The sequence below is a fragment of the Dendrobates tinctorius genome, unplaced genomic scaffold, assembly GCF_039654945.1.
Source record: "Dendrobates tinctorius isolate UK_male_01 unplaced genomic scaffold, ASM3965494v1 ptg000070l, whole genome shotgun sequence".
NCBI lineage: Eukaryota > Metazoa > Chordata > Amphibia > Anura > Dendrobatidae > Dendrobates > Dendrobates tinctorius.
This window is the reverse complement of record NW_027361738.1, coordinates 72,734,516-72,754,174: the sequence shown is the minus strand read 5'-3', so window position 1 is coordinate 72,754,174 and position 19,659 is coordinate 72,734,516. Positions and strand designations below refer to the sequence as shown.

At 42.2% G+C, this 19,659-nt stretch overlaps 1 protein-coding gene across 2 annotated transcripts in view; it reads right to left on the bottom strand.

Moving 5' to 3' along the window:
* RSU1 (Ras suppressor protein 1) overlaps positions 1-19,659 on the bottom strand; it is a 159,294-nt gene that overhangs the window by 132,316 nt on the left and 7,319 nt on the right. For both annotated transcript variants that reach the window (XM_073581884.1, XM_073581883.1), the window contains exon 4: positions 4,276-4,396. In XM_073581884.1, the coding sequence (XP_073437985.1) occupies positions 4,276-4,396 (121 nt within the window). The remainder of the gene's footprint in view (positions 1-4,275; positions 4,397-19,659) is intronic.

The following is a 19,659-nucleotide window of genomic DNA, read 5'->3' as shown; positions in this document are numbered from 1 at the left end:
TCTTTAGTGCTGAAACGCTGCAGTTTCACACCTCATCCATTATGAGGTGTAAAACCGCAGGGCAAAACCGCAGATAAACCGCAGGACTTTAGTCCTGCGAATTTATCTGTGGTTTTCAATACAAAATCCGCAGAGCCCAAAAACTCCGTGTGCACATAGCCTAAGCAGTATGTAAAAACAGGAGGTCAATTTTCCCTGTAGGAGTCATAAGTCACTGCAAAAGTCAATGGGTGGTGAAGGATGGTCAGGAATTGAAGGGGGGGAATTATTTACGTAGGGACAAGAGACTTATTGTTTCTACATAGAACAGAGAAAAGAGAAGAATTATCTGGTTAGAAAGGCAAAATTATCAATTGTAAGTACACAGTTCTGTATAATATGGTGACAGCAATATATTAAGAGGCTAAAAACTTTGATGGGAGGAGGAAGAGGAGGAGGAGGATTAGGAGAAGGAGGAGCTCTTTAAAATCACCTGATTGTAATCAACGAGCCCAATTCCAGATATTAGCAGTTCCTCTTCCGCTTTGAGTCCCAAGCGGGAAAAGTTTGATTTTCTTTTCAGTAACTAAGCCGGCCACCTTTTCAGTTTATAAATTTGCTGTGATGGAGAAGGGGGCTGGTTTAGTTATTGAAATGAGCAGTCAGTCAACCCCCTTTACATATGGTTCCTACCGTCGGGACACAAAATATAAGAGAATGTGCTGGGACTGAGGGACATTTAGACCTGAAAAATATTAATACAATTCCACAACTTAAAAGTGGCTGCATCAAGTTCATTCCTATCGATAGGAGTTAACTAATTGATCACTGAAAATCTCCTACCTCATTGATCTCAAGAACACAGCTCTGAAGAGCTCCATTCTCAGGATTGGTGGGGTCCCAGCTGTCAGAATCCCCCCAGTAATCAATAAGTTTTCCCTATAAGGGACAGTTTATCAACCTCGTCCAATCCTTTTCTTAAAGGGAACCTGTCACCCTTTTTTTTTCAATATCAGCTGCTGGCATTGACATCAGGGGCTTATCTACAGCATTCTGTAATGCGGTAGATAAGCCCCCAATGTAACATGAAAGATAAGAAAAACACGTTAGATTATACTCACCGGAGGGGGCGGTCCGGTCCGATGGGTGTCGTGGTCCGGCGCCTCCCATCTTCATATGATGCCGTCCTCTTCTTCCCTTCCTGTCGCGGCTCCGGTGCAGGAACACTGCTCTGCCCTGTTGAGGGTAGAGCAAAGTCCTGCAGTGCGCAGGCATCGGTAGAGGTCTGGCTCCTGCGCCCTGCAGTATTCTGCTCTGCCCTCAACAGGGCAGAGCCACTACAGGAAGGAAAGAAGAAGACGGCATCGTATGAAGATGGGAGGCGCCGGACCGCGACACCCATCGGACCGGACCGCCTCCTCCAGTGAGTATAATCTGACGTGTTTTTCTTATCTTTCAGGTTACATCGGGGGCTTATCTACAGCATTACAGAATGCTGTAGATAAGCCCCTGATGTCTATGCCGGCAGCTGATAATCCAAAAAAAGGGGTGAGATTCCCTTTAACCCCTTCATGACCCAGCCTATTTTGACCTTAATGACCTGGCCATTTTTTGCAATTCTGACCAGTGTCCGTTTATGAGGTAATAACTCAGGAACGCTTCAACGGATCCTAGCGATTCTGAGATTGTTTTTTTGTGACATATTGGGCTTCATGCTAGTGGTAAATTTAGGTCGATAATTTTTGCATTTATTTGTGAAAAAAACTGAAATTTGGTGAAAATTTTGAAAATTTCACAATTTTCAAATTTTGAATTTTTATTCTGTTAAACCAGAGAGGCATGTGACACAAAATGGTTCATAAATAACATTTCACACATGTCTACTTTACATCAGCACAATTTTAGGAAAAAAAAAATTTTGTTAGGAAGTTATAAGGGTTAAAAGTTGACCAGCGATTTCTCATTTTTACAACAAAATTTACAAAACCATTTCTTTTTTAGGGACCACCTCACATTTGAAGTCACTTTGAGGGGTCTATATGGCAGAAAATACCCAAAAATGACACCATTCTAAAGCAACGTGGAAGGAAAAAATGGAAATTTTAATTTTTCCAACCAAAATTTTCTTTTAGCATCATTTTTTCATTTTCACATGGACAACAGGATAAAATGGATCCTAAAATTTGTTGGGCAATTCCTCCTGAGTACACCGATACCTCATATGTGGTCATAAACCACTGTTTGGGCGCAAGGCAGGGCTCAGAAGGGAAGGAGCGCCATTTGACTTTTTGAATGGAAAATTAGCTCCAATCGTTAGCGGACACCATGCCGCATTTGGAGTGCCCCTGTGTGCCTAAACAGTGAAAAAACCCCACAAGTGACCCCATTTTGGTAACTAGACCCCTTAAGGAACTTATCTAGATGTGTAGTGAGCACTTTGAACCCCAAAGTGCTTCACAGAAGCTTATAAACGCAGAGCAGTGAAAATAAAAAAAATGTTTTCCTCAAAAGTGATGATTTTTTAGCCCGCTATTTTTTATTTTCCCAAGGGTAACAGGATAAATTGGACCCAAAAAGTTCTTGTCCAGTTTGTCCCGAGTACGCTGGTACCCCATATGTGGGGGGGGGGGGACCACTGTTTGGGCACACGTCGGGGCTCGGAAGGGAAGTAGTGACGTTTTCAAATGCCGACTTGATGGAATGGTATGCGGGCGTCATGTTACGTTTGCAGAGCCCCTGATGTGTATAAACAGTAGAAACCCCCACAAGTGACCCCATTTTGGAAACTAGATCCCCCAAGGAACTTATCTAGATGTGTGGTGAGCACTTTGAATCCCCAAGTTCTTCACAGAAGTTTATAACACAGAGCCATGAAAATAAAAAAAACATTAATTTTCCACAAATATAATTTTTTTAGCCCCCAATTTTTTATTTTCCCAAGGTTAACAGGAGAAATTAGACACCAAAAGTTGTTGCACAATTTTTCCTGAGTATGCTGATACCCCATATGTGGGGGTAAACCACTGTTTGGGCGCATGGTAGAGCTCGGAATGGAGGGAGCACTGTTTGACTTTTTGAACGCAAAATTGGCTGGAATAAATGGTGGCGCCATGTCGCGTTTGGAGACCCCCTGATGTGCCTAAATAGTGGAAACAACTCAATTCTAACTCCAACCCTAACGCCAACACACCCCTAACCCTAACCCTAACCATAACCCTAACCCCAACACACCCCTAACCCTAATCCAACTCTAATCACAAGCCTAACCCTAATCCCGACCCACCCCTAACCACAACCCTAATCCCAACCCTAACCCCAATTCCAACCCCAACCCCAATTCCAACCCTAATGGAAAAATAAAAATATTTTCTTTATTTTATTATTTGTCCCTACCTATGGGGGTGATAAAGGGTGGGGGGTTATTTACTTTTTTATTTTGATCACTGTGAGTTTATCACAGTGATTATTATTTATTTATATAGCACCATTGATTCCATGGTGCTGTACATGAGAAGGGGTTACATACAAATTACAGATATCACTTACAGTAAACAAACTAACAGTGACAGACTGATACAGAGGGGAGACAGGACCCTGCCCTTTGAGGCTTACATGCTACAGGATGGTGGGGAAGGTGACAGTAGGTTGGGGGGTTGCAGAAGTTCCGGTGTTGGTTGAGGTGATATCTCCGGTAATGGTGAGAGAGAAGGAGGTAGCGGGGTCATTGCAGGCTGTAGGCTTTCTTGAAAAGGTCCTGTATGTGCGGGTCGGGTGAACTTTCAGTGCCCCCAGTCACCCGACCCACAGGGGGGGGGGCAATCAATTGATGACCGCCACATTGTTTGGGAAGGGGTTAAATTTAGGCACTTAACTTTTTTTAAGCTGGTAAACCCATTTACATGTTTTTTCTTCTTTTAACTTGGTCTGTACTTGCAAGGTTTGTTTGTTTTTTTTTTTATATATTACAAAAAATGAAATACATTACGAAAAATAAAAAAAAAATATATACCGTATATTCAACATTCCCTGATGACACCTCCACACATTTCCTTCAGAGTGGCAACTGCTGGGTAAATGTAATATAGCACTGTGCCCGTTCAGGGATCCTTTCTAGGAGGTCATTATTGCCTTCACAATATGCATGGAAAGGGGTTGTCAATTTGTCAAATGTTAGGTCACAATTTTGTCATGGAGACTTTTCTACATATTCAACAAACAGCATCAAAAAGGCAAATTCTGCAGTCAAGTAGAACAGCAACAACATAAAATGACCAGAAATGAGGCCAAAAATCGTACCCCAGATTAAGATGCTTAAGCTTCTGCAGGCTGCTGATCTGTGTCGGAAGCTCCTCAATCTGATTATTGAAGAAGTTCAGCACCTCCAAGTTTTTCAAATCTGCAATATTGGCCGGAACACCTATGGACAAGAAGAAAAACCCGAGAAAGTTAGGACTGGAACACTTTATACATATGAAAAGGGATTTGTCATGGCTGCCTGCTAGGTACCAACCGGTTCGCTTTACATATTCACTTGACAAGTCAACTATGCATAAAACTATAGTACAGGCGAATAGAAGAAACATTGTAACATACCATCAGATAAATCTACTTCTTTCTCAACGCTTTAGTCTTAAACACCCTTCCACTTCCTGAACTCATCATTCACTCTGAAAAAAACTGCTAAAATACTGTAGGTTTTGTTCAAGACAAGATGGATGGCCTGCTCAATGAAAGATCAGATTACAGCGGCCTATGGCGAGGAGAGAGGAGAAAAACAAGTGTAGCGAAGCAAAAAATGGTGTAGCAGCTCTTCTTCATTTTATCTCGCCCTAGAACTGGATTCACAGTTACACTGCTCAGTACCGCTATATATATTCTATACTGTGGCTTCTAAATATGTGTTACATGGAGACAAGTAAGCAGGTGTCTCGGTGTATTGTGTATGAGAGACATTGCATTAGCTGAGCTCTACCCACTTGCTCTAAAATAACTGAAAATTTGAGAAACTGGGGAAACTGTACGACCATTAGGCTTCCCATGCACTTAACATGCTCAGAAAGTCCCAATGAAATCAACAGATTTGGTAAACTTATCTTATGTGCATGGGGGCTCTATGGGCAATCCACAAGCATTGCAACCGTACGGGTCACCCGGGGGAGGAAGGAAAGGAAAGGAAGGAAGGAAGGAAGGGCCACAGATATTCTTTGCAAAATGCTATCTGTTTGATGTACAGGAGCAAAGCACCACATGTCAACCGGTTTTTGAGCAAAATGTTTGGCCCCCATGAAATAATAAAGCCTATATTCACCTCCCTTGCCAGGGTCGTTCCCGCGGTGTTGGCATTAGCGGTCCTGGGGCTCCCGTGTGGTTATTGATGGAAGGTGGGGACAGTGATGCCAGAGCTGACTGGACGCCAGCGTCATGCATCACAACAACCGCACGAGTGACCCGGGAGAGCGAGTGCCAACACCATGGGAACGGTGCCAGCATGGGAAGGGGCAGTGAGCATAAGCTTCATTATATGTTAATGGGGCCGAGCTAGTGGTATAAGTAATCCAAGTAGTGGACAACTTCTTGAAGGGAGAACCTGCCACCAACTGGACATGTCTGATTTTTTGGAAATACTTGTATTTCCCATTAAATAACGACGGAGCATGTAATTCCTATGTTATTCCTCCCGGAAGTGAATGAAATATTCAGTGTGTTCATTCACAATCAGCATGAATTGGACGTTTATAAGAAAAATAGTAATTCCTATTTGATCATTTGAATATTTCCAAGAGGAATAACAAAAGGAAATGTATCAGTAGATACACCAGAATTCAACAAATGTATCAGAAGTGATGACAGATCTTAAATACAGATATCTATGTGGATATAAAGGAGATATAAAAGTCACTATTTTTTTTTTTTTTATTGTGGAGTGTTACTAAAATATGATGATCTGTGAAGTGGTTAATAAAATTACATATTCAAGAAGAAAATTAATGGAAAAAAACATCTTATTCAACCAAAACAGTCTTTTTGGCCTCCCTCTCCGGAGGATAAACCTGTGATCAATACACACAAAAGGTTACATCAGATTAGTAACAGATCAATGTTTAGCTATTATCTAGAAATATGAGGATGCCGTCTGACAGTGCACGGTGAATACCACTCCACAGATAAAAGGTTAATTTAGCTGGAAGGATTTAAAAATCGGCCTGAACAGAGGGCACGGGTATAATTATTCCTGTAAGAGGAGAGTGTGCCGCGATTCATCCGAATTCCTTCAGCATCGGGGGAAATAAAGGGTTAAGCAATATTATTCACATCAAGAAGGTATAAATCAAGGTCATTGTTCAGACTAGAACCACAGGGACCTGTTTTTTTTTCTCTACTCCCAAAAACATCCAATTTCATAAACGTTATCTAATGAGAGCTTAGCTACAGTTATAACAGTGATCATCTTTGATCCTGGCCGCTTATGCTTTTGACCACTGCACTAAACGGCGATAGAGGAGATCATCACAATCAGGTCATGCCTCGGTTTCGGGACTCAATATGGTGCCCTCTTGCTGAGTGGTCAGGTTCCCTTTCTACTGAGCCTCAGCCTGTTTGGTCTCTTTCCAACTGCTGATGGTTCTTTAGTCTTTTCTTTCTTTCGTTGCCTTCTATTCTGTTGTCTGTCACTTTCCAATTTGGTTCTACCCCATCACTTCTTGTGAAGGGCTACTGTATTTACACTCACCTTGTACCTGCCATCTTTGCTGGCTATATTTCAAGACATATGTTGTTTGGAGATCCAGCTCCTCAGCTAGGGATTATTTTACCTTTTTAATCTGTTGCTTTTCCTATTGTTTGTTTGTAAGCTTGCGAGTCTTCCGCCTCAGTACCCTTTCTTTCATGTTTGGGGTCTGGGAAGTTTTCCATGTATTCCGTTTGTTGTGTGGTTCTTATTTTCGCTTGTCTTTCCTGCGTGTATGTGTGAACACGTTCATAGGCCTGTGCCTTTTCCTGTGATTTTCGTGTATTTCACTTCATAGGTATTATTGCTTTAGTGTTGCACATTGTTTATAGAGAGGGTGCAGTTACAGACATTCAGGATAAATCAAGATGGAGTGAGGGTGCCATTGCATATACCTAGGGTGCCAACCACCAATGGCAGGCAGGGACAAATCGGGGTCAGATTAAAGACTTTCTTAGTCCGAACAGGGACCTGTTGGGTTCAGGTGGCGGTCTCTCCTGGTTTGTATGTTAACCGTCTGAGTGTGCTTATTCAGTCATAACAGAACAATGGTGATCATAGAATTATGGGAAGGGTTCAGTCTATCTTTAAACCCTAGCAATAAACTGCCTGTATCAAAATGATAGGACAATGTGTTGGCATGCACTGTGAATAAGAGCTCTGAGTAGCCCAAACCGTGTTGGATTTGTCAGGTCAGACAATATAAAAGTTGTTACGAAGAAACAAAGTTACAACAAATGTTAATATGCAAATTGCCTCTACAGAGAGGATGAGGACTTGAACTTTATAACACCACCTGTTGGAAGCAGCAATGTTACAAGTCACCGTCGACCCTTTCCCGAGCCTTGAAATGTGACTTAAGATACAAGCCAAATCAGAATCTCCATTTGCAGACACGGTGTTTCAGGGTATTGCCCCTCATCAGTGCAAAGTATGAGAACTGATTTGCCTAGGTGAGAAGCTCTGGACTGAGGTCTAAGAGGCAACGTTTCTCCTTGTGGAGAAAGTAAGGAGGAGGCATGCCAAAGTAAGAAGGCTTATTCACCGTGCAATATTGCATATTACATTTCCTAGAGTGTTGCATTGAGAATAAGCCTCCTACACATACTTTCCGCCATTACTGCCTTCATATGAACTTGTCTAGATGGGATGTAAAAACTATCCTCTTTGAATGTTGTAGAAACAGGTAAGAGATTAGCATGACTGGGGGGGGGGGGGGTCTATGAGCAGCACTATCACTCGTCCGCCCCCCAATAATACCGCTTCATCCTCCACCTTGGAGCTGTTGTGTCCCATGTACTGTATGTTACAATGGCTCTCAATGTGAGCAGCCATGAAATGAAATGTAACTAGGCCGAAAATCCCCCCTCACCACGTGCAGACGTTTCCCCGTGTTTTTCTGCAGATGCAATTAAATTTGGATCTAAGGTATTACCCTCCTGACAGGATGAGAGATTATTTCAGTCTCCTTTCTAAATCAATCCTGTAATTTAGAGCAGTGAATTATGGTAAATGTGTTCCGGGCCTCAGAATTCATACCTCTCACTTCATTCTTCTAAATCATCTGTTAACATCTGCTCGGCATTTAAAATTGGCAAAATACAGATATAGGAGAAGTTTTACCGAGGAATGACAGGGGTGATCCGATTACCCAATTTTAAGAAAACTTTCTAAAACTTTCTAATGAAGTCTGTGCTTTAATCTCCCACTATTTTCAAGAGTTCTGCTTGCCATCACTGAATGGGTACATCCTGGGTCAGCACAGATCGGTGTGTACAGCCCTGGCTTAATGGTAAAGGTACCAAAATGCTCCATAGAGATCGAGAAAGAACCAAGCCCAAAATTTTTATTTTTTTAATACCATATTTACGCAATTCTGCACTGAAGCGCAAGGTTTTGTAAAAATAAATACAAAAAAAAAAAAAAAAATCATAAAAATTAACGTTTGTAGTTAAAAGTCAAACAATTTAAGTACAAGATGTGCAGATAGTATACGTCCCAGTTAGTGATTCTCTATTGGCACAGCAACCTCCCATTAGAAAATTAGAAATTGGGCTGATAACATGAGGAAAAGCTCCTGTATTATTCCTATGGAGATTAACTGGAGGCTGATCACACAGAGTGACAACAGAACCATGTACCTGCAAACACTTTTTTTTTTGACTGTCACCTGCCATTTCCATCTTTTTTCTTTTTTTTAACCTTCTCCACAGACACAGAACCAAAAAGTAAAAATATTTAATTAGTTTCATCACTGCACCTTGGGAAGAGCCTGTTAATCATTTGAAGGCTAAAGCTCTGGGATTCATTATTAAAATCTAATAGCCGTCATTTAAGTCTTTATTATGTATATGAAAATAAGAAACTTTCTAATAAATCTTATCAGAGACATCGGCTTCTTTCTGATCCCGGACTGATCTTTCATCGTCAAAATTCTGAATTCAAAAAGGTAAAATTTGTCTTCAGTGAAGACAGATTTTTAAATAAATGTAATAGAATCATATCAGTAGTAATTGGCAACTTCTTTGTATCTCTGCTGCCTCCTCCTCAGTAGCATCTTCCATCTCATCTCAGCAATGTAACAACCTGTCCTCACTGAATATAGATTTTACCCATTTTGAGATTGATCGATCAGTCCAGAAGGAGAAAGAAGCAGATTCATTTATTTTCTTATTTGCACTTGTACAATTCATTTAAGGAAAAAATAAATAAAATGACGGTTATTCTTTAAAGCATTGACATATTCCTCCAGTTGCAGTTTGTTTAAAAAAAAAAAAAAAAAAAAAAAAAAAAAAAACAGTGCTGGACCTGTTGAGGGTGAGTAAAGCACAGAGCCTCCGACACAGTTTTATTGTCTGCAGCAATGATGTCACATCAACAACGCTGCAGACCATCACTGAGCTCAGCATCTCAAGAAAGTGGGTAAAACACTGATAAATTCTTGGTTTTTTTTTTAAATTTACATGAAGCCAGGGGACATTGGTTTTTATTGATTGTCAATCCTAATTCTGTGAAAACATGGATTGTGCCCAGTTCTGAAGACCAGGTCCGACCACTGAGTCCCGACCTGACATTACCATTTATGTCAATGAAGAAGTTAACAAAAAAAAGTTGCACTCTGTAGTGCTAAGGCATGTCAATGTTAAATATATGAAATATGAATAGCAATACTGATTCTGGATACAAGGAAAAAAATGAGACGCTTAGCAAATTTTTTCCTAGTATCCAGAGGTAGCTGCTTCTAGTTGGCACCTGTTCACATTAGCTTGGAAGTGCCAGTCAGTCTTTTTGTCATTGTACATTAGCTTTCTGACCGAGGTCTCCGCCCTTCAGCATGTGGTGGATTTTAATTGCAGTAGGGTCCTACCTACCCCTAAAATCAGATTTGGAAGAGAGGTAGTCACATCTACCCAAAAATTCGGACTTCAGTCTGAGGCTAGTTTCACACTAGCGTTTTTGAGCGCAGCGACGGCCTGCGCACGGCCGCCGCTAAGCCCCGCCCCCTGCCTCCACCGGTAGCTCCGCCTACCGGCGCATGACGCTGCATGCGCCCTGCGTCCCCTATCTTTATCACTGGGGGCGCAGTCGCTGCGCTCAAAAACGCTAGTGTCAAACTAGCCTTAGAGAGGTATTCACAGTTACATATGTTAAGACCCATCAGTTTTGAGGTCACCTTGTCGTTGGTTGATGGGCATGAGTGAATTGGCCAAATTATGTGCCAAGCGTCTCATTTTTTCCCAGTATCCAGAAGCCGTATTGCTATTCATATGTCATATTTCACATTGACATGCCTTAGCGCTACAGAGTGCAACTTTTTTTGTTTATTGCATATGGAGGTAGCTGCTTTTAGTTGGCACCTGTTCACATTAGCTTGGAAGTGCCAGTCAGTCATTTTGTCATTGGCATAAAACAGGTCTGACCCCAAAGCGTTCCGTACTTCAGGGACATGTGAAACCAGCCTTAGGGCTCGTTCACACCACCAAATTAATCGGACGAGTGCTATCCGACATTTTATCATATAGTATTTGGACCAATGTTATTCTACGAGGTAGTGCAGATCTGCGATTTTTTTTCTCATACCGATTCGGCATGAGAGAAAAAAAAAAAAAAAATAAATAAAAAATTGCAGCATGCTGTGAATTGAGATGTAAATCAGATGAGACGCACCCATTCAAGTCTATGGGTGGAAATCATCGAACTGCATTTGGATGTCATCTGAGTGCAATGGAGAAGATGGAGACTTTTTTTTCCTCCATCTTCTCCTCAGTGTACACCTATTCTCTCATCCGGAGAGAATCGAATCGCATTATGCTGACACTCAGATCAAACTCTGATCAGAGTTTAAATCAGAGTGTCATTAGCATAAATCGGCTCGATTCTCTGGGATGACCTTATCTACAGTCATGTGACCCCCGGCCTAAGAATGAGCCATTTAACCCCAAATCCCCAGAGAACATATTTACATTTTCACTTAGGAGGACCACAAATTCTCTACTCCATTAGGCCGAACCTTTAAATACTGGGGTTCGGGGAGCGATTTCATTAGGCATAAATGTAAATTTAATATAGCAGAGAATAAAACAATGAAGTCAAAGTCTGATGGAATTCTCCCAGTGTTAAGCCGAGGTATCCTAGCAAAGAGAAATCAACTTGACAGAAACTGCAGATACAGAGCAATTAAAAGTAAAATGTTGAAACTCAGTCGGGTGATACATGTCACCTATGTATAAATATAACTGGGTAGATATGTGTTATATATATATATATATTCCGAGATTTTTTTTCAGTTCAAATTCAAGTTCAGATGCGATTTATATTTTCTGACCTTCAATATTAACTAATGTCCCAGCGGTGTTGTCAGCATCTGATGAAGAACGTGCGATAGAAGGACCTTGAGGATATTGTGACGGCTCCGTAACACCATTTCAATTAGAAATATCATCAGCCAAGAATAAACAATTTTGAAAAAAAATGATTAAGAATTTCACATTTTCTAAACTGGCGTTTTATAATTACGGTAAGTGTTATTAGTTTTCACAAAGTTACAAAAAGTGAAAATTCAGAAAAATTTTCTTGGGGAATAAACATTTTCTTTAACTCTAAGTATGTTTTCTATTTTTATGTTGGTTTAGCAGCATCTGAGGCCGCGTTCCTAAGGAGATTTCTTTCGACCCGATTTTTAGATTTATTTTAAAATATTCCTTAAAAAAAAACAAAAAAAAAAAACCCACAAAGCTTTTCCAATTCATTTCAAAGGGAAATCCTTAATACTGGGTGTGGAGATCACTTACTAATCTGAAAAACAAAAAGAGAAATCTATGAAAACTAAAGAAAGGCGTGACCCTCAACCATATTCAGATGCTTATTAATATTTCCATAGAACCCCTCTTCTTGCTGCCCCAACAAATAACTACGAGATACATTTTGAGAGATTACACAAAAACAGAAATTTAGGTTTGAGGGGGGTTTTTTTGTTGTTTTTTTTTTTTTTTACGTTTACTTAGTATTGATAACAAACAAGTCGCTTGGTCAGTACGAGAGGAGTAAACAGCCACTAATATTGCAGAATTACCGTTGTTATAAATACATTACTATTCTTCTGCTCTGAAGCCGTTTCAACATTGCTTTAAAGCTTCCCCCCCCATTATATATTTAAATTGTAGCACAACAGTGCCCCCTACTGAAAATTAATCACAGTGCAAATATCAGAAGCTTGTAAAAAAATCCGGCTGAGAAAGACATGCAAATTATCTCTTCAAAGTTTTGCATGTACGGCATGGAGTAAGAAGCGGATCATATAGAATTAAAGATTATTTTTGTTAATAGATCTATGGAAGCTCATCAATATCACATACTAGCACAGCCCCTTCAAAATAGCCTCTCTCAAAATTCACACCTTGCATAGGGGGGATGCACTTTAACGGCACAATTTTGACTCAGACTGGCTGCGGATTTCACCCTTTGTACCATGCACTACAGTGCTAGTCCTCTTCCTCTCTGGAGAGATCATTTTCATACTTCATTTCCCAGAAGAGGCACATTCATGGCTTATGTGTCTCCTCACTCTGACATGCCAGGCTTGGCTTGTCACTCTCCACAAGGAGAAACGTTACCCCTTAGATCCCCGTCCAGAGACTCTCACGTAGCCAAATCAGATGTCATACTTTGCACTGATGAGAGGGAAACACCACGTTTGCAAATTGAGATTCTGGTTTGGCTTTTTTTTATCCTAAGGGTCCCGTTACACTAAGCGACGCACCAGCGATCCCGACAACAGGTCGCTAGTGAGCTGTCAAACAGTCAAATTTACCCAACGACGCAGCAACGATCTCGGCGGGATTGCTGGTGCATCACTTAGTGTCACACAGCAGCGACTCTGACGACTCCCGCCTGCGTCCATGATTTCTGAGTCGCTAAAGAGGTCGCTCGCCGGTGTCAAACACAGCGATGCATGCTGGCCAGCGGGACACCAGCGATCAAAAAATGGCCCAGGACATTCGAGCACGATCAGCGACATCACAGCGGGGGCCTGGTCGCTGCTAAGTGTCACACGTAACGAGTTCGCTGGCGAGGTCGCAGTTGCGTCACAAAATCGGTGACGCATCAGCGATCTCGCTTAGTGTGAAGTACCCCTAAAGGGGGTTTTACACATAGTGATATCGCTAACAATATCACTAAAGCATCACCGACTTGGTGACGCAGCAGCGATATCGCCATGTGTGATACTTACCTCCGACCGGCTCCCCCGCTGTCCATCGCTGATCGCGCAGCTCCATTTCTCGTTGGACGCTTCCTGCTGGCGCCGACGAGCGACGCGTGGACGCGGGCGGGAGAAAGTCAGGATCGCCGCGTCTGAAAGGTAAGTAACGACAGCTGTATTGCTGCTGCATCGCTGTGAGATCTGCCTGTGTGGCAGCTCACTAGTGACCATTTAGCGATGCACCAGCGATCCTGACCGGGTTGTATCGTTGTTGGGATCGCTGGTGCATCGCTAAATGTAAAGGGGCCCTAAGTCATATGGCAAGGCTCATTAAAAGATACAATATTGACTTTTGGAATCACTTCCAATAAGTGGCACTAGAGTTCTAGTCCTCTTCCTCTCTGAAGACACAATTTGCATATGAAATTTGCCAGAGGAGCATGCATGGCTTACAAGTCTCCTCACGTATATTAGTTGTGGTGTCCATTGCAGCAATTAAGTTACTGATACAAAAATGTATCAGCAAAGGGAATTACACCCAATAAAAAATAAAAAGTCTAGTCATAAAGGCACACAAAATCCAATAGACATGATTTGAAAAAACGTTAATGCACGAGTGCACACAGAATGACCGAATGCACTTATCTAGAAAGCTCCAATATTATAAACTGCACATCACAATCAGTATATTTAGGTTTCCAGCAAAAAAAAAAAAAAAAAATTACAGATGTTGGAATTTCAAATTATTCACATTCATCTCCAATTTTGTGATAACTTTTAATAATCCCAAAATCATTCCTAAACAATTACAAAGATAACAAAATGTACGGTACATTAAAAAGGTAAATTGGCAGAGAGAATGTAGGAAGAAAAGGAGGTTTAGGTTTATTGTAAATGATAAATCAGATATGGTTTCACATGTTCATTGCAAAGAACATCCAATCATTATGAACAGATAATAAATTATATGCAATCTGGCTGCTCGGGGGTGGGGCTGTTGTGAATTCTCTTTCTGGGCTCCCTCTGGTGGTTACTGAAAGTAGTGGAGCTGGTCAGACTGACAGAGGTGTTGCAAGTTCTCTTTCTGGGCTCCCTCTGGTGGTTACTGGAGGTAGTGGAGCTGGTCAGATTGACAGAGGCTTGCCACCTGATAATGATAACGACGATTGGAGATCTGGGATTTCTGACTGGTGTATTTAAGACAGCTGACTTCCTTCAATCCCTGCTGGTGATTTTCTTCCTGTTCCTTCTGAGGTCTGATGTCTACTGCCCTGTTCCGGTATTGTTCAGCTAAGTGGTTCATTTGCTAATCTTTTTGCATTTGATCTGGTTTTGTCTCTCTGCTTTGTGCGGGTCAGCTTGCTCCTGCTGTGGCTGTGCTGGATCACCACCCATATGTTACTGCTTGTGTCATTTTGTTCTGTCCCCTGTTATATTGGTCTCTTTTTGCTTTGCTTTCAGTATATACCAGAGTGCTGATATAGTAGGGGTGAAGTCGTGTGACTTCAGTGTTTTTTTATGCATCAGACGTGTTGGTTTTTTCAGGGTTTTTCGCGTGATTGCAGACAGTGTCTTTCCTTTCCTGTCTAGTCAGTTTGGGCCCCATCATTTGCTCAGTCTATTTTTCTGCCTGTGTTTGTGTTTTCATCTTGTCTCACCGACAATATATGTTTGAGGGCTATCTATTCCTTTGGGGTCTGCTCCGGGGCAGTTTAGATTTACCCTTTCTTGCTTTAGGCTGAGTTAGCTCTCCGGCTGTGCTGAGGCATCTAGGGCATCGTAGGTATGCTCCATGACTACTGCTAGTTGTGTGGATAGGATCAGGGGTCTGCAATCCGCTTAGTTACCAATCTCTCTGATTTTCTGTGGCTTAGCCTGGTCCTGCCATCCTCCTCGGTGACCCATTCATAACATGGAGCTATCTGGATGACCGAACTGTACCGCCTTAGAGGAACGAAAACATTGTTTTCGGCCAAAAAGCACTTTGCTTGTTGGTGATTTTTAAGGGTTTGGCTCATCTCATGAACCCATTATCAACATGCTCTATTAAGTCATACAGACGTTGCGTTGGGGGCCCACTTTGGAGGCAGAACTAACAACTTATTTTTTCATGTACCGGCAGCAGTTTCTGCAGTGTAAAGATTTGGTCATACCTAGCAATAACATCTGATCACAAGTGATTTTTTTTTTTTTTTTTTCCCTTCATGAGATTCTTTAAATACACCCACAAGACAGTTTTATTTTTGTAGTGTGGGACCAAGGAGACACCTAGAACTGCAGTGGAGCTGTATACATAAAACATTAGATTTTTCTTCAATCCAGACCAATACTAATTGCTTTATTTTAGATGCATTGAAGCAATAATATAATTTTTACTTATTATGGAGGTTTTTTTTTCTTCACAAAAATCAACCGTTTTTCAGACTCCATCTTTCCCATATGTTTAGTCCATTAGCTGCGGGACTAATGAGCATGGTGACCTGTGGGTAGTACAACGACCTCTGCAGTCTGAATATAGAGGCCAGGAAAAACCTCCATCAAGACGAGCTCCTGACGAAAATGACTTTCCTTCAATTAATTGGCTGCTCAATTTTTAGCACAAGAGGAAAAGGCGGCAATATATAGCAGACCAGGTATAAAATGGCGACAGCCAGAATTTCCCACGACACGGCAATCAGCAGCCATTACCGTAGAGTCTGATGAGTGACAATGTATTTTACCAATTGCTGACTCCATGGACACAATTAATTAGTGAGAAAAATTATTTTTATCTTTGGTCACGTCAAGCAGGAGCTTTCCCAGAATTCCCTTCCGGATCAGAACCCGGCACACATATCGCCTTACCGTCAATTGGACGTATTTATGCCAAAACCAGACAAACAGGGACAAACATGCGTGCGCTTAAATGCCACAAATCAAGAGGAGAGATGCTAATTTGACCTTAGAATAACAGAACACTCGCCTCCGCCAGCAAGGATCAAGTCACGGAGAGCGTCATCCGCACAGACAGTTAATTAATGCACTTTATTGGATTAGGTCAAAAATGTCGGAATCTCTGTTAATGTGAACCTGGACATCTAGGAACAAGCACAATGGCAGCTAATGTAACATCTCCCGACAGGTGGAGAGCGGACGCTGGCTAAACGAGCCACAGAAAAACAATGAGAAGGTCTATGACAGGAGGGACGGTGGCCTGAAAAAAAAAAAAAAACTCGGAGGACTTTATTTTTTTATTCTTCTTTAACCCCTGATGGACCAAACTTGGTTTGGATTTTAATATCATCCCTTTTTTGTATAGTTTTTCTATTTTGGAGCCTACATGGTTGTGCAATCATCTGTTGCTTTATTAGATAATTATTACATCATTTTATACACACGTTTACATTTTAGACTAGAAGACGCACTTTTCAGCAAGAAAAAAAAAAAAAACCTTGATAAAAATGTTTGCATCTTATAATCCAGAGGCAACTTACCCTGATGGAGGAGAACGCCGACACAGGATCCTTCCCAATCACTGAGAGAACCATGTAGCCGTGCAGCTCTCGCTCTCCTCCAGCCCGACACGGATGAGAGCAGGGCAGGAGAGAAAGCTACCAGGACCTGCACATCCCAAAAGCTACCAGGACCTGCACATCCCTAAAAGCTGCATGGAGGCTTCAGATCCTGGCAAAGTCATGTGAACAGTCAGATGCCTGGAAAGAAAAATGGGGTAGTGTATACAGTATGTGTGGTTGTAAATGTAGAGCAGTGGTGTATGTTGATGTAGCCGACCTTTGTGTGTATATCTAGCTGAGCTGTGTGCGTTGACGTAGCAGAGTTGTGGGTGTGTGCGCACGCAAATGAACCAGAGATGCGTTTGTGTGTGTTCATGTAACACAATTATGTGTGTATAGCAAAGCTGTATGCATGTAGCAGAGCCGTGTATGTATGTGCTGCTGAGAGTGTACGTAATGTGCGTGCAGTAAAGCTACAGGTGTATAATACTGGTGCTGCAGAGCAATAGGTCTGACCCCTCAATTCTACCCCAAGCGCGTTTTAAAGGGATATCAGTACAGAATGACTGTTCAAACTAAGTCCAGGCACTCAGTGTTTTATGGTGCGGGCCAATCATTTTAAATGCACCTTCCAACTATCTCCACCCCCTCCCACCCCCAGACTTTGATTGACAGCTTTCGCATCATAAAACCAGAGAAGGGAGGGGATAGATGGAAACCAAGCAGGTGGGGAGGTGAAGTTAAAATGTTTGGCCCCGCCGTGATGCCCTGAGCGCCTGTACTTGGTTTGAACAGTCAGTCTGGGCAGACAGAGTCCCTTTACTGCAAGTACAAGACCAGTAACTGTGTAGGATTAACAGCAGCTTTCAGAAGAACTCGTCTGTGCCCACAACGTCCTCAATTCAAAGGCAATAATACTAAACTAAAGGGATCTCATCAACACCAGACACCGACATACCCGTCCAACCTCCAAGTTACATCCAAGGAGCAATGCGGAGAAACTAAAACAGGATCATGATCAAGTTATAAAGTCCATATTCATTCACTCTCCTGATCAGTGGCGCCACCATTGGCTGGACATTGGTAGTACAGCCACATACTTAAATAAGACTCACTCTTAGGCCTGTTTCACACTTCAGTTTTTTGTGTCAGTTAAAATCCGCCAAAATAGCGGAAAGCGGATCCGTAGCTAAAGTGATGTGAACGGATGCCACCGGACCGTTTTTTTTTTGACGGATCCGATGAATGAAGAATTTTAAAGGAACCGTAGGGGGGAGGGAGACGGAGAGGCGCCTAAGGCCTGTTTCACACTTCCGTTTGTGACCATCAGTCAAGATCCGCCGATTTGAAAAAAAAAAACGGATCCGCCATTTTTCTTGGCGGATCCATTTTTTCCTCATAGACTTGTATTATGAGCGGATCTTGACGGATAGTCGTCCGTTCGATCCGCTTTTGTACGGATCCGCCAAGATTTTGGCGTCCGCTCAGCGGCCCGGACAGAGCATGTAACGTTATTTTGTTCTCCGGATCCACGATTTACTAAATTTACCCGCATTTCTGTCTGGCTGCTGGAGAAAATATTCTCTCTCTCTCCTCCACGACGACATACCCCTCCACATCGCCGCTGCTGTCCCGCGAGATCTTTCCTCCACGGCACACTCCTCCACATCGCCGCTCCTTTACGGCACCTTCTCCACGACAGCGCACCTACTGATGCCGCGACCACCGCTGCTGCTCCCGCTACTTCACAGCTGCTGATCCCGCCGTGCCCACAGCTCCCGCGTCACTATGCCGGCTCCCGGACAGCGCTACATCGCCGGTATTTTTACTTTTTTTTTTTTTTCACAGGCGCGGTTCCTTTCATTTTTCAACTTCGGCGGATCCGTACATCCGCCGATCCGATGCCACCCGTTCCTGTCAGTCCGCCTGCGGATCCGTTTTCCGCTATTTTGGCGGATTCGGACTGACAGGAAAAACTGAAGTGTGAAACAGGCCTAAAGTGTATTGCTGCACAGCGCTGCAATATACACTGTTGGCCAGCAGATGACGTCAGTGTGCACGTGACTGAGGGCGCATGGCAGTGACGTCACATGATCCAGTCACTTGCACGCTGAAGTCAGGTGCCGGCTTCAAAAGAGGACGCAGGGCGGCAGGAAAGCAGAGGGGAGGCGAGCAGAATCTGTTTTTTCTTTTCTAATCATAAAAGAAGAGCGGCAGAGCAGGGGACATAGACCAGGATGGGTGCCATGCATCAGCATAGGGCACACTATAAGAGACATATATACCAGGATGGGGGAAATATACAGTGGCATGTAAAAGTTTGGCACCCCTAGTGAAAATGACTCTTACTGTGAATAGTTAAGCAAGTTGAAGATGAAATGATCTCTAAAAGGCCTAAAGTTAATAACATAATTCCTTTGTATTTTAGGCAAAAAAAAAAAATATAAAAATTATATTATATATACGGTATGTACAGTATATATATTTTATCATCTTTTACAATTTAAAAATTACAAAATGGAAAATGGGTCCCTGCATGGTTAGTACCTAGCAGCACCCCCTTTTGCAAGTATCACAGCTTGTAAACACTTTTTGTAGCCAGACAAGAGTCTTTCAATTCTTGTTTGAGGGATTTTCATCCATTCTTCCTTGGAGAATTCTTTCAGTTCTGTGAGATTCCTGGGTCCTCTTGCATCCTCTGCTCTGTTGAGGTCTGGCCACAGATTTTCAACGATGTTCAGATCAGGGGACTGTGAGGG